Genomic DNA, 14,376 nt, shown 5'->3' with positions numbered 1-14,376 from the left:
AACACATCATCCTTCTCTGTGTTCCTCCTCCTCTGTGTTCCACCACATCATCCTTCTCTGTGTTCTGCCACATCATCAGGTAGTTTGCGTGGTAGCCGCTGAATTCCGTGGGAATCCCCTTGGAATCCCGGGTTCGACTTACCGCTTACTCCCCGGTAATGCCTTTGGTTTAGCTCAGCAGGGTATGGAGGGATTCGGTGAGTAATGCCCATTGCTACCTAGTTAACAAAAGACTACTTTACCTTGTTAGCATTCTCACAAAACAAGCTGTGTTAGTTGACTAGCGATGTGTCATTGATTTTCAACAACATGGAAATGTAACCAGATTTTTAGAAAGAAAAGTCCAATCATTACATCGGATCCCGATATGAGGACCAAAGCATTAGAACGTGTCACATATCATCCTTCTCCGTGTTCTGCCACATCATCTGTGTCTCTGATCTGTGTCATATTCGCTTCCTATGTGGGCCTCAGCATACAGTTCATCTACCTTTCAAACATAGAAGGAGTTGCTTTTTGCCGGGTTGTAGTTTATCTCTCACTTCCACTGGAAATTCCTGACACAAAGCCACTGCTGAATTTTTACTTTTTCAGCCTAGCGTTGGTGGTATAGTGGTGAGCATAGCTGCCTTCCAAGCAGTTGACCCGGGTTCGATTCCCGGCCAACGCAGTGTCTTTTAAAGAGTAGATGAAGATAATTACACCCCATACTACAAACCTTTGAGGTAGTTTGCGTGGTAGTCGCTGCACTCCCCACTCTCAACTCTGAGTCCCTCAATGTGCAGTAAAAAAGACTTATAGAGACTTATTGTTCACTAGGTAGTAGTGAGGATTACTCACCGAATCCATTGCATTGCCATATTTTGGCTAGACTAGATTGAGATTGAGAGATTGAGATTGAGATAACGTTTATTGCCACTATGCATTACACATATAGGAATTTGCTTCGTCACCACAGCAAGTGCGTTTATACTTTTTTCACATGTCAAAAAACAGGACAACACAACAACAACAACACAGGACAGACAAAAGTGCATTGGATAGTGCGGTATAAAGTAAAGTGCAGTGCAGAGTTTTTACAGTGAGTCCAGTTCAGTCCTGGGCAGACTTGGGGGCGGGGGGGAGGGGGAAGCCAGAGTCATTTATCAGCCTGGCGGCTGAGGGGTAGAAGCTGAGCCTGTGGCGGGCCTTCAGTGCCTTAGGCAGCCGCAACCTTCTTCCAGAGGGAAGCAGGGTGAGGAGGCCGTGGCCGGGGTGGAAGGGGTCTGCCATGATCTTCCTTGCCCTCCTCAGAGCCCTGGTGTCATGCAGGGAGTTGAGGGAGGGCAAGGGACAGCCGATCACCCTCTCTGCTGAACGTAGCACCCGCTGCAACTTGGCCTTGTCCTTGGTCGTTGCAGCAGGGAACCAGGTGATGATGGAGTGGGTGAGGATGGACTCTATGATGGCCGTGTAGAACTGGACCATCATGGACCTCGGCAGCCTGAGTTTCCTCAGCTGCCGGAGGAAGAACATCCTCTTCTGGGCCTTCTTTGTGAGGGCCTCGGTGTTCTGCTCCCACTTTAGGTCCCGGGAGATGGTCATGCCTAGAAAGCGGTGTGTCATTGATTTTCAACAACATTGAAATGTATTTAAATTTTTCTGGATAAAAGTCAGAACATTTGGATTGGTTACCGACTTGTTCCCCCTTTCGCCAGCTGCCGTCACATATATTCCATAAACATTAAATTCATCTACAAACATAGAAGGAGGTCCTTATTGCAGCGGTGTACTTTACCTCTCACTTCCATGTTACATACAGACTAGTCTATTACATAGCCATACTTCCATGTCACATCCAGACTAGTCTAATACCATAGCCATACTTCCAAATGATGTCTCCTTTGGAGGTCTTGAGAGTTTTAGATTAGCAGATCTGGCTTGAGTTGAACTGGACTGAGGGATGGAAGAATGTGCTCACAATTTCATTGGATGTTACATTCCAAGAACCCTCCCCACCACCTGCCTGTAGAATGGTTGTTTGTTGTGATATGTATCTTTTTCTGACTGTGTAGGACTATTTTGCAGAGAGTTGTTGCCTATGCTACCTTGCTACATTCAACAAAATAATAACCCGAAGGAAAAACTGAATTCAGTTTTTTTTTGAGCCCCACCCAAGCCCAAGGTATTTAATTGGTTTAACGTGCTTGCGGAGTGTCACTAATTTCAAACAGGTTTTCACCTCTTATAGCTACTTTTCTGCAAAGGATTTCCTCAGGCTTTCTGAAGTAGGAAAGTTCAACAAGGTTGCATCCAGACTAATGTTGCCCTTTTCCATGGTGGTTACAGTGTGCATGTCAAGTGGCAACAGGACCACACTCCTTACACGAAGAGGAGAGACAGCACACAACGTGAGAGATAAGACTAGAGCATTGCACGGAAGAACTGCACTCAATGGACACAAACCTAGGTGGAGGCTGGTGGAGGCAGAAATCGGAGGACGGGCTCATGCATGGAATGGAAAAAGGAATCATATCAACACATGTTTGATACCATTCCTCATTCTGTTCCATGCATTACAATGAGCCCGTCCTCCATCAGCCTCCCCTGACAGACAGATACACGCACACACGCACACACACACACACAACACTGTTTCCATGAGTATTCACTAACTACTGTACTTCCCAATAAATTATGTGGTAACGATGATGATGACCATGTAAATGCTTATACTTGTAAATGTAATTATGAATGAAATACCAAATTATTATTATTGCATGATAACCATTTCAACCAAGTGCAACCCTAATAGCATTGTAGAGATGCTTGTCTAGACAGTTGTACCAAGCAGTAGTTCACCTCCAGACACAAGTTGCCAGGTCGAACTGGTCTGAGACTGAGAAGTTACCATTCTTCTCCACATGGGGAAGCACTTTCACTGTTTAGAATCTGTACCTCTTGACCAGTGGTTCTCAAACCTCTCCCCGGGGACCCCCAGCCGCTCCACATATTTGATCTGTTCCACCACCAGCACACCCGATTCAAGTACAAAGCAATTATGATTTGTACTTGATTAGTTGAATCAGGTGTGCTGGTAGTGGAACAGATCAAATATGTGGAGCGGCTGGGGGTCCCCGAGGAGAGGTTTGAGAACCATTGCTCTAGACATACATCTCTTATAGACACTCCATATAAACCTCTGAGTTTTGTTGTCCTAGAATACAGATTACAGCATTATCAAGCATTCTTCTGGAATATGTAAAGATATAACTGAATGTTGAACCTGAATTAATGCTACTCTATATCATGACAAACTAAACTTTTCATAACACTGCTCCCTCCCTGTGAATTAAATGCCCTATCTGTACATCAACCACAACAATGACCATCGGGATACTGTAAACAGAAAACACAATACAAAGCTTTTGTCTTTTTTTCAGTTTATTACTAAAATAGGTTTCTGGTTGCATTTGTGTGTGTGTTGAGCTGACAAAATGTGTGTGTGTGTGGAGGAGGTCCTGTCCTCTAGCTGGTCAGAGGACGAGAGGGGGCGATGGGGGGGCAGGGAGGGGGAGGTTGGGCATCTTAGGTGAAGCGGACCCTGCGCATGGACCCCACGGTGCTGCTCTGAGAACCCCAGTCAGAGGAGTTGTTGTAGTCACGCTTCTCCAGGACGTAGTGGGCACCTCTGAAGTTGGGCTCCTGGTACACCACCCAGCTGTGGGGACACACACACACGCACGCACACACACACACACACACACACACACACACACACACACACACACACACACACACACACAGAGGACATAGGATGGTTAGAGACAGAGAACACCTCTTTAGCATGCGTTCAGATACAAAAACAGGTTCCAAACAGGTAGGACCAGAGAAGCCCACTTACGCTCCTCCGAGGACCCGGATGGAGGCGGCCCTGTTGAGGCTGTAGCGACTCATCAGGTTGGGAATGTCGTCCTGGAGCTCAGTCTTCTTACCAGAGAAGCCGGCTCTCTCAAACAGGTGGGCCTTGGCAGGAGAGTTGTCCTGTCGGCACACACAGAGATACAAACAACTGTCAGGTGAAGTCCTCTCCTTATGACCTTCCCTTGTCACCCTTCGTCGTGATGTATTTGACTTACAGTGTGTGTGTGTGTGTGTGTGTGTGTGTGTGTGTGTGTGTGTGTGTGTCCACCATGTCTGACCTGTTTGACAGAGCGGACAGAGGAGATGTGGTCCAGCTGGCCACACCACTTGTCGTAACAGTTGTACTCTCCCCTCTCAGACATGTCCCACAGGTACTGGCGCCCCCGGAAGTTGTCATGTTCGTAGCCCACCCATCTGCAACACAGACAGAGGAAGAGGGTGAATCTCAATAGTCTTTACGCGGTCTCCTTAGGTGAAGAGAGAACCCCGAAGAGAAATTAGAAATAGGGCACAATACATAGAGTACAGAGTACAGAGAAGAAGACAATATAGGGTTACTACATTTCCACAAAAAGGGGGGATATAGGGTTGGAGAGAGACAGATACACAGATAAATGCAGGGAAATGAAGCAAAGAAAAGTGTTCCGTGTTCTTCATTTTGTCACTCCAGGAAAAAAAAGAGTTTGAAAGAATAGGGTTAACCAGGCCGAAAGTGACTTTGTAGGTTTTGTGGAAATAACATGAGAACCACGACGCCAAATCATGCTGCTGACATGGTTTATGACACTAGGTGGTGTACTTACGCTCCACTCTCCACCTGCACAGAGTTGCATTTCTCTGGGAAGTTCTTATCACTGATTTTCTGGCAGTCGGTATTCAGGTCCAGGCGCCTGCCGGCAAAGTTCCTCTGTTCAAAAAGAGTCACCTGAAAACAAGCAGAGGAAACCGTTACCCTCCTTTATCCTCTTCAGTGAACTGTCACGTGGTATGGGTGTGGGTGTGAGTGAGGTAACATCAATCACAATACTATATACAATGCCAGTCACATGTCAATTTTGTCTTCTGTTACAGCTATATTCTATATGGAAATATAAGAATCTTCGCAAATGTACCAATTCACTTCTTTCATTTCTATTCAAATGTGACCAATGATGTTTCAACTCACCCTTCCACTGGACCCGTAGAAGGCACGTTGGAGCACAGACCCCAGCTTGCTGTCAACACAGAAGGAGACATCTTTACTCACACACACCGACACACGCACGCACAAACACACACACGCACATATTCTGTACATAAATGATACACTTGACACATTGATATGAATATGAAAATCACAAAGATGTGTTCTAGTAAAACACTTGAGCGGTGCCTTGGTTGGTGATAGTCTCATTGCCAGATAGTACGTAAAGGTAAATGTCAATGTGAGAAAAAAATTGTTATCTGCAACTGAAGAGCCAACATCTAAATCTCCTTGTCATTTTTAAGACAAGGGACATCTGTTATGCTCTTAATTCTCTCTTACCACACATCGTAGTGTTCCTCAATGATGAAGTATTGCTGTATACTTTTTCTTACAGTAACACAACTAACACACGACTTCAGGCCATCAACCAATTACCTTTATTAAAACCGTCATTCAGAATAAAATGATTCGGGAGACTGGTGGTGGACGTGGTGGACAGACAGACAGACAGACTTGAGGACAGAGGCACATAGTACAGTACACAGGCAGGAGGAGGGGGGGGGCTCAACAGTAGCCATGTGGGTCACCACAACACTCACAGCACCCCCACCCCTCCCCACCATACCAACCCCCGCAGCTGGCTCCTGGCCCTGGGTCACGGCACTCTGAACATACCTGGTTTGTTGGGCTAATCCTGTGACTTTAGTAAAGATGTTCATGTCAGCTCTGTGAGAGCAGTTGAAAGGCCCTTAAATACAGCGGCGCCCAGGTGGCCCAGGAGATACTAGAAGCCTCACAGTCTTTCTAACAACACTCGCTCGCTCCCTGGCTGCATTCATATGCTAAACAACAGGCCCACCTCGCTCCACACTGTATGCTGTATTCTTGCCCAGGGCCTGACCAATGTGTTTTTTTTAGCTATACACATAATACACAAACAAAATACATACACACACGTGCGGGGACATACACACGCACACACACACACATGCGCACACATACACACACACACACACGTATGCACACACACACACACACACACACACACACCGTACAAACAAACAAACAGAAATGCACACACTTAGAAATGTGTACATACACCCAATCACCCACCCACCCAACCCCACACACAGACACACTCCACACACACACAGACACACACACACACATATGTCGAACAGGGAGTGCAGTGCAAACAGTTTTGCCCCCTAACCATTCAGCGCTTTTAGAGACAATGCTCTGGCCGTCACGATAATAAGCGTATTGATGCTTGGTTCAGCTACAGGCTCTAAAGCACTGGAGTGTTTGAATGGGCTGGTGCCTCTGAGGTGCTGCCCCCACTGACAATGAGGCCTCTGCTGTGGAGCTCTGCGGCTACTCATACGCAGCCTAGTGGAGACAGCTCCATGCTGTTTTACTGGGAAATAATCCAAACAACCACCATGTCCAGCTTCCTGGGAAATGTAGTATTATACACCTTGTGTTATTTTCTTGAGATATCTGCTGAGCTGTTCCATAAAAAGATGATCATGTCTTTTGATGTCTAAATCGTGGGGCAATACGAATGAAATATTTGAAATAATAAAACACAGAAAGCCTTAACTGACTGGCACGGGTTACTGCGATACAGCTATTATGCTTGCTTTACTCTTACAGTACAGGCTACATATCCCTAAACACTGCATACACTTAATAAGGGATCAATCTGAGAACCGGATATAGATTGAATTACAGATGATCATTGTGTAGTGGGAAGACAAACATATTACTAGGGGATTCAACGATGATGTCAATCTAAAAGGCGACACATTCTTTATAAGATTTCGATGAATATGCCTTTAGATTGTCAGTTATTGGCAGATTACCACTGATAATATCAAGAAATAAATGTTGTCACAAACTTCATGCATACACAGTCAGTACTTTGGTACTTTGGACATATCAAAAACTCCACATTTGAATGCATGTAGAACAGGCCTCAATGTCTGTTTGGGCCCAACCTCCAAACCGATCACCGTCACGAACCTAAACTTTGCTTACAGTGTCAAAATCTCAATTTCCAAAAGATCTGTTTACCCCAGCAAATTACCCTCACACTCCATTGACTTTGAATGGGGGGGGGGTATTTGGGTCTGTGTGTTTGATCCATGCATGGGGTCACTGAATAGAGGCGATCTGCTGGATGCTTCGCTGGGTGGTTTTGTGACATTGGTGCTGAACCCTCTAGTCGCGAGCGTTATGAGAATGAACTAGGTCCAGAAGGTTGAGGACCTTTCTTGCATTTTGGAGTTGTTTCCAGCGGGGGACAAATGCAGGACTGGTAACAGGTAGGCACGTACATGTGGTTCTAAGGGGACGGGGGGACAAGGTGGTGGAGAAAAGAGAGAGGGAGAAGGAACAGACAGAAACAGAGAGAGAGAGATCGATAGACGCACACAGGCTGCAGCAGTGGGCATTTTTGGGCATCTTACTGTCAAACTTTCTACTCACTTTTGGAGGTCAGAGACTTGAGGATTTTGGTGAACTGTTTGCGCCTCTAGAGATCCAGTTTGAGATGTCGCTGATACTGACAGTGTTGGACAAGCTGACGTATTTTCTATCTCTCATAGCGTTCTGTGTCAGCGTGTCATACAGTTGGTTGAAATGAAACTTGGCTGTTTTATACTTAATTTAAGCCGTTTTTTTTTTTTTTTTAAGATGTTTTGGAGTTTGAGTTCTGGTTCAGATACTTTGGATACCTAACATCTCTGTGTAAGTTGATGCTGTTTCTTTACTTGGAGATATAGAGTAGAACATGTCATGCATGTTGTGACTACAGAATGATGAGTTTGATGGTCAGATGAAAAGCAGTGTACTGTATTGGCCATGCAACAGTGTACTGTATTGGCCATGCATATGACATCTAAGTGGTATGCTAGTGTGGACATTGGACAAGTTAAACAGTTTGTGTTATTACACTTGCGTACTTAAACAAATCATTCAAATTCCATTACCATGCAAAGACAAAATCATTTACACTACATACTGTGTAGCAACATATAATATAGAATGTTACTGTTAGAGTAATTACATTACTACACAGGTGGAAAAGGCAACTGTGACCTACTTACAGTATCTCTATGATCAAAACAAAAAAATAGATCAGTTTTTCCCTCTCCGCAGGTGTAACGCGAGACAAGCGACTACATCACCATGTTACTGCCGTGTTGCACGCTGAAACTGAGGCCTTGCCATGTGCTTATGTTGGTGCTGTGTGTGTCAGCCAGCCAAGACTTCGACTGGACCAAGAATGACCGCGGATCCTTCTACTATGGCACTTTTCCAACTGGTACTGTACGCAATGAGAGGCCAAACTGCATGTTCTGTTTTCCCTTTAGACACAAGAACACAGTTTGCATAAGAAATGACAAAGACAGCAGTCAGATGTTTCTGAGATCTGTGGTATTTTTTTCTTTCTGTGTGAGATACTGTATGTGGCACGTCTGTAGTCAGGCAACAATAGTGTGTAAGTACATTAGTGGCAAAACAAGTCCTAATACTGTCAAATTAAACTCAAGTTACAGTGTTTGTTGGTTTATATGCGGACTATTCTATTCTATTCGATGATTGGAACTCCATCTCTGATCTTCCCAATGGTTCAATGCATTCCACACTTACAGGATTTTCCTGGGGGGCTGGGAGCTCGGCCTACCAGACGGAGGGAGCGTGGGATAAAGATGGGAAAGGCATGAGCATCTGGGATGCGTTTGCCCACAAGCAGGGCAAGATCTTCCTCAATGACACTGGAGACAGCTCCTGCGATGGCTATTACAAATTCAAGGTGAAATACTAGAAAGATCGAGAGACCATCATATTATACTAACCTCTGATCATCTAAATAGCGCAGAAAAACTTGAGGCTAGGGAAGATTTATGGGTTGTAAGACGTAAGCAGCCTTCGAAATAAATGATCTTTTGTGTTTTCAGGATGACGTCAGCTTGATGAGGGAAATGAAGTTCAACCACTATCGTTTCTCCATCTCCTGGCCAAGGATCATGCCCAATGGAATTAAAGGTACGTCTTTATTCACATTCTGGACCTAGATTAAAGCCTAGTCCTAGGCTAAAGACCTTGCTCAATGCAGAATCTCCATTGAAAGTCCTTTCTAGTCCTATAGTGGTGCTCTGTGGTTCAGTTGGTAGAGCATGGCGCGAACGCTTAGGTTGTGGGTTCGTTTCCCGCTGGGACATATAGTATAGTGTATATATATATATATATACTCCAAAAAGTATGCAGTCACTGCAATGTAAGTCGCTTTGGATAAAAACCTCAGCTAAATTACATATATTATATTATTAGTATATCCTATAGGCTTGAGCTGGAATCAGACGATATATGTTTGTGAATGTTGTTGTTCATGGAGATGCACATTTTCTTCAGCCGATCATGTCAACGAGAAGGGAATCAAATACTACCAAGACCTCATCAACTTGCTGCTGGAGAATAAGATCACCCCCATTGTTACGTTGTACCACTGGGACCTGCCACAGGTGGGTGCTTGTGTGAAAATTGGTGGTGAACCGCTATTATTCTGCTAGCAGTAGCTTTCCTATGTTTACGTTATGCAAAAGACTTCACTCGATATTAGCAGACAACAACAAAGAACTGACTGAAAACAACTAAAAACAACTACATCCTGACTGGCATTTCCTCCATTTTCTACAAAGCCACACAAGTGTAAGACATGATTTTCTAAATGTCTTGAGAATATCTCTCTTTCCTCTCCAATGACAACCAGGTCTTAGAGGAGAAATACGGTGGATGGCAGAACGCCAGCATGGTGAACTACTTTAACGACTATGCCAACTTGTGCTTTGAACGGTTTGGAAATAAAGTGAAGTACTGGATCACTTTCAACAATCCCTGGGTAGGTCAACAACTCTAACACAGTACCGCCACAATACAGACTTCTCTATGTTAGAATGGAACTACGGTAGAATAAAATATAATAGACCAGAACATTGGCTAAAGCTTTATACTTTAGGTTGCATGAAATTCAATTCAACCTGCTCCGTGTTGCTAGTCTGTTGCTGTAGAAGGCTACGAGACTGGCGAACATGCCCCTGGACTGAAGATGAGAGGCACTGGGGCCTACAAGGCCGCCCACCATATTATCAAGGTAAACTTCAGACCAAATCAAATTTGTCTTCAGTCGCTAGCAACAAAGCAGATGGAAGTCAGTTATTTTGAACGCGAGTCAGACAACCAGCCGATTTCTACCTCCACCAGTGTCCCCTGAAACTTACAGTCATGTTTCCCATTCATCTATCGGGATTTATGTTTTCAACCTTTACATTATGTCATCTAATACTTGGTAACGCTACCATCTTTCTCTCTTTCTAAACAGGCACATTCTAAAGTGTGGCACACTTATGACACTCAGTGGCGAAGCAAACAGAAAGGTAGCCAATAAAACGACTCAGAGAAACACAATGAAACTAAATGGACTTTCCGATACTGCTGTCTGACAGGACAGTTCAATTATTTGTGTCTTTTTTCAGGCTTCATTGGGATCTCCTTGGCTGCTGACTGGGGAGAGCCAGTGGACATCACCAACCAAAGAGATATCGAGGCGGCAGAGAGATATGTCCAGTTTTACATGGGCTGGTTTGCGACACCCCTCTATAACGGAGACTACCCCCAAGTGATGAAAGACTACATAGGCAAGTCACATCAGAGGTAGCGCAGGAGATGTGATATGAAAGACAAGTTTTAGCACTTTGTCACTATGAAGACGGGTTTGGGGCTTCTCCACACAACATACAGTTAGAATCCATAGAACGGACATTCCCTTTCAATCCAACACTCTAGTCTTGTTGATTTTGATTAATTTGTTTTTCATTTTCATTCCGTCCTCCGCACCAGGGAGGAAGAGTGCTCAGCAGGGGCTCGGCGTCTCCCGACTGCCTGTCTTCTCACCCCAGGAGAAGAGTTACAACAAGGGCACCTGTGACTTCCTGGGCATCAGCCATTTCACCACACGCTACATCACCCAGAAGAACTACCCGTCAGTCCGCGGGAACAGTTACTTCAACGATCGCGATCTGGCCGAGCTGGTGGACCCGACGTGGCCCGACCCGGGCTCGGAGTGGCTCTACTCAGTCCCCTGGGGCTTCCGCCGCCTGCTCAACTTTGTCAAGGTTAGGTACAGCACGACTCGGAACTAACCGAACTGGGTGGCTGTGGCGCAGGAGGTAGGGTCGGCGTCTAATGATCGCAAGGTTGGCAGATTGGCGGTTCGAGCCCTGGCTGGCCACATGTCGAGGTGTCCTTGGGCAAGACACTGAACCCCAAATTGCTCCCAGTGAGCGGGCCGGGCCTTGCATGGTAGCTTGCCGCCATTGGTGTGTGAATGTGTGTGTGAATGGGTGAATGAGAGGCCGTTGTAAAGCGCTTTGGAATAAGGCGCTATATAAGTCAGTCCATTTACCATTTACCATTTAACCGCAGATGAACAATCACATGACAGCTTGATTGAATTCTAGAATGAGATTCCCATGATTGGAATCATAGAATCAAGTCATTCTAATTCACTATGGTTGACCCTTTTTTTTTTACAAACACATGCATGCTCTTCATTGACCTTGTTCTGTATCCCTGATAGACCCAGTATGGGAACCCCATGATCTACATTACAGAGAACGGGGTCTCGGAGAAGATGATGTGTACAGACCTGTGTGATGACTGGAGAATGCAATACTTCAAGGACTACATCAACGAGATGCTCAAGGGTGAAGATAACATTGTCGTAGTGGGAGAAAAAAAAAGATGCCTTGCATAGAGATGTAGTTGTTAGTTAGTTAGTTAGTGCCATTGTGTCAAATCAGATCCTTAAGAGGGTTGCCATGAAACTCACACAGCACCTCCTGGTGGTACTCTCTCTAAATTGCAGCTATCAAGGACGGAGTGAATGTGAAGGCTTACACAGCATGGTCACTCCTGGATAAGTTTGAGTGGGACGAAGGCTTCTCTGAGAGGTTCGGTCTGTACTACGTGGACTTCAGGAGCAAGAATAAACCACGTTACCCGAAAGCCTCAGTGCAGTACTACAAACGCATCATCAGCTCCAATGGCTTCCCCAATCAGAGAGAGGTAAATGTCCCTCTCAACAGGCAGGCTAACACTACAGCTAGGGCATTTGTTTGTTTCGTTTGAGTCACACACTGTACTGATATTACTATTACTATACTATTGCTATTACTATATTGTACTGTATTATCTTTACGAAAGATCTGTTTATCAGAAGTGTAACATTTCTTGTTTGATGCATGAACATATTAGAAGACAATGCTCACAATTATCAGAATTAGAATATTTTTTATTGCCAAGTATATTCGCCCATACAGGAAATTGACTTGGTGTGGTTGGTGCATAGGATATAAAGATAAAAACATCAATGTAATAAAACAACAATATGTAAGCAAAAATAGTTTAAAAAGACAATGACAAAGGGGGCAGTAGAACAATAATGATGTAGGCTGTGATGTAAATCATACAGAAAGTCATACAGAAAGGTATTATTTTAGTCATACAGAAATATTATTTGGTGCTGACAGTTGATACTGTTCTCCTCAGGTGGAGAGCTGGAAAAGGAAAGCCACTGAGACCTGTTCCTCCAGCAACCAGCTTCTAGCTGCAGGTCAGTAGCACAGTACACACCAACACAGCAGCACACAGGTGGATAGAAGCGCTGGGAGGAAGGCATTAGGCACTATAGCTTGGGGAGCCAACAAAACCTTCCGGGGTTTTAGCGACGTTGGTTTCCAAACCAGCTGTAACACTAGCCGGGGCAAACAAAGGACAATTCTGACTACAGTTCCATTTTTCAACATCTAACAGGATTTTTCTTTGTTTGCCCCTCCAGCTAGAAGAAATTCCCAGGAAAATCAGGAACATGCAGGAATGCCAAAGGCCTGGCCTGTGCATGATGAAGTTTAGGTACTAGGATTGAAATATATTTATTGTGGGGGTTGAATAATGTGGTTTAAAAAAACAACAGAGATTGTATAACTTAACGAGACAAGATAATGCTTCATATTGTGTATCTACTTCCTGTTTCTATCCTAGATCCTCTGACAAGCCACATGGAGATGGTGACAGAGATCGTGGTCCCCACTGTGTGTACCCTTTGCATCCTCCTCAGCGCAGTGTTCCTCATGTTTTTGCTGCGTGGACGCTTCTAGAAAACAGGCAAATATAGCCCTTCCACTGACGCACACATACACACACACACACACACACACACACACACACACACACACACACACAGTGTCACAAACACAAACTGACATACACAACACTAATGTTTTCTGTAGTAACAGTAGCACATGGAAGACTTCCCGACAGCAGAACATCAATAGTCAGAAGATGCTGGAACGTGTTATTCAGGACTGGTCCATCAGGAGGATTTAAGTGTCATTTCCACTGTAACAGATACCTGTGTACCTCCACACAATGGCCACAACAGCCTCATACTGTACATGTCAGATTTCACTATGAATGAATTCAGGATTGGTGTTTGATGTGAAATAAAGAAGGCTTTGTTTCGAAAAAAAATACTTGTATAGAGAGATTTTTAATGAACAATTCTCATTTGCTTTACTGAGCCTTTTAGATAGTAGCCTACAACGATAGCTGTCTTTTATATCACACTCATCCCTTTTATATGCATATTGAGGAGACAATTTTGGACAGTACACTTTGAAATGGAACGAATTCAATTCTATGTTCAAGTGTAAGTGTACATTACTCGCTGTATCATGAATATTTAATTACAGTTCAATAAAATTCTACAATCTGCTTGGAAACGGTTTGACTCCTTTTACAGGCCTGCCATCACAGAAAGAAGAAGCACAATGTGCATTATAATAAACCAATAGAAGTTTGTGCAACAGAACAATTGAACCATATACTATAGTCTCATTACTTGGGAAATTAAGATACCAAATAATACAATGAACAATCATTCCAAAACTCATTAAAAAAGCAAATCATGCACAGCTATCACAGTACAGGGAGTTAGCAGTATGCGCACAGTGTCAACATGCATAGAAAAGGTGGGCTTGCATTTGATTGGACCTTTGCAAAAACCCGCCAGGAAAATGGGAGGAGCGAACTGATGTGTTCAATGAGCTCTAATAAGCTCCATCAAGACTTCCGGTTTCGCTTTTCGCGGCTTAAAAATAAAAGCGCTAATTAAAACATGAACGAAAAGTAATGGGATCACAGTATTTTTTAAAAATGTTTCT

General features: G+C 44.2%; 2 protein-coding genes across 2 annotated transcripts; one reads left to right on the top strand and one right to left on the bottom strand.

Annotated features, from left to right (window-relative positions):
- Positions 1–3,567: 3,567 nt before the first annotated feature.
- Positions 3,568–5,811, bottom strand: crybgx (crystallin beta gamma X; the record flags this gene model as incomplete). The annotated part of the gene is made up of 6 exons (XM_080531874.1): positions 5,765–5,811; positions 5,069–5,117; positions 4,707–4,828; positions 4,182–4,317; positions 3,884–4,023; positions 3,568–3,700 (listed from the first exon to the last, which is right to left on the bottom strand). Exons 1-6 carry the CDS (start codon positions 5,806–5,808, stop codon positions 3,568–3,570), a joined length of 624 nt encoding a protein of 207 aa, XP_080388000.1. The 5' UTR covers positions 5,809–5,811.
- A 2,503-nt stretch (positions 5,812–8,314) lies between these two features.
- LOC308157623 (lactase-like protein) lies at positions 8,315–13,311 on the top strand (the record flags this gene model as incomplete). Its single annotated transcript, XM_080531220.1, has 13 exons — positions 8,315–8,417; positions 8,749–8,909; positions 9,055–9,142; positions 9,509–9,618; positions 9,867–9,995; positions 10,152–10,247; positions 10,476–10,530; positions 10,630–10,791; positions 10,994–11,268; positions 11,733–11,859; positions 12,021–12,220; positions 12,704–12,767; positions 13,196–13,311. The coding sequence occupies exons 1-13, from the start codon at positions 8,330–8,332 to the stop codon at positions 13,309–13,311; spliced, it is 1,671 nt and encodes a 556-aa protein (XP_080387346.1). The 5' UTR covers positions 8,315–8,329.
- Between the last annotated feature and the right edge of the window lie 1,065 nt (positions 13,312–14,376).

The sequence above is a fragment of the Nansenia antarctica genome (assembly GCF_963989245.1).
Source record: "Nansenia antarctica genome assembly, chromosome: 5".
In the NCBI taxonomy this organism is placed as follows: Eukaryota; Metazoa; Chordata; class Actinopteri; order Argentiniformes; family Microstomatidae; genus Nansenia; species Nansenia antarctica.
The sequence above is the reverse complement of the archived record's forward strand: the minus strand, read 5'-3'. Positions and strand labels throughout refer to the sequence as shown.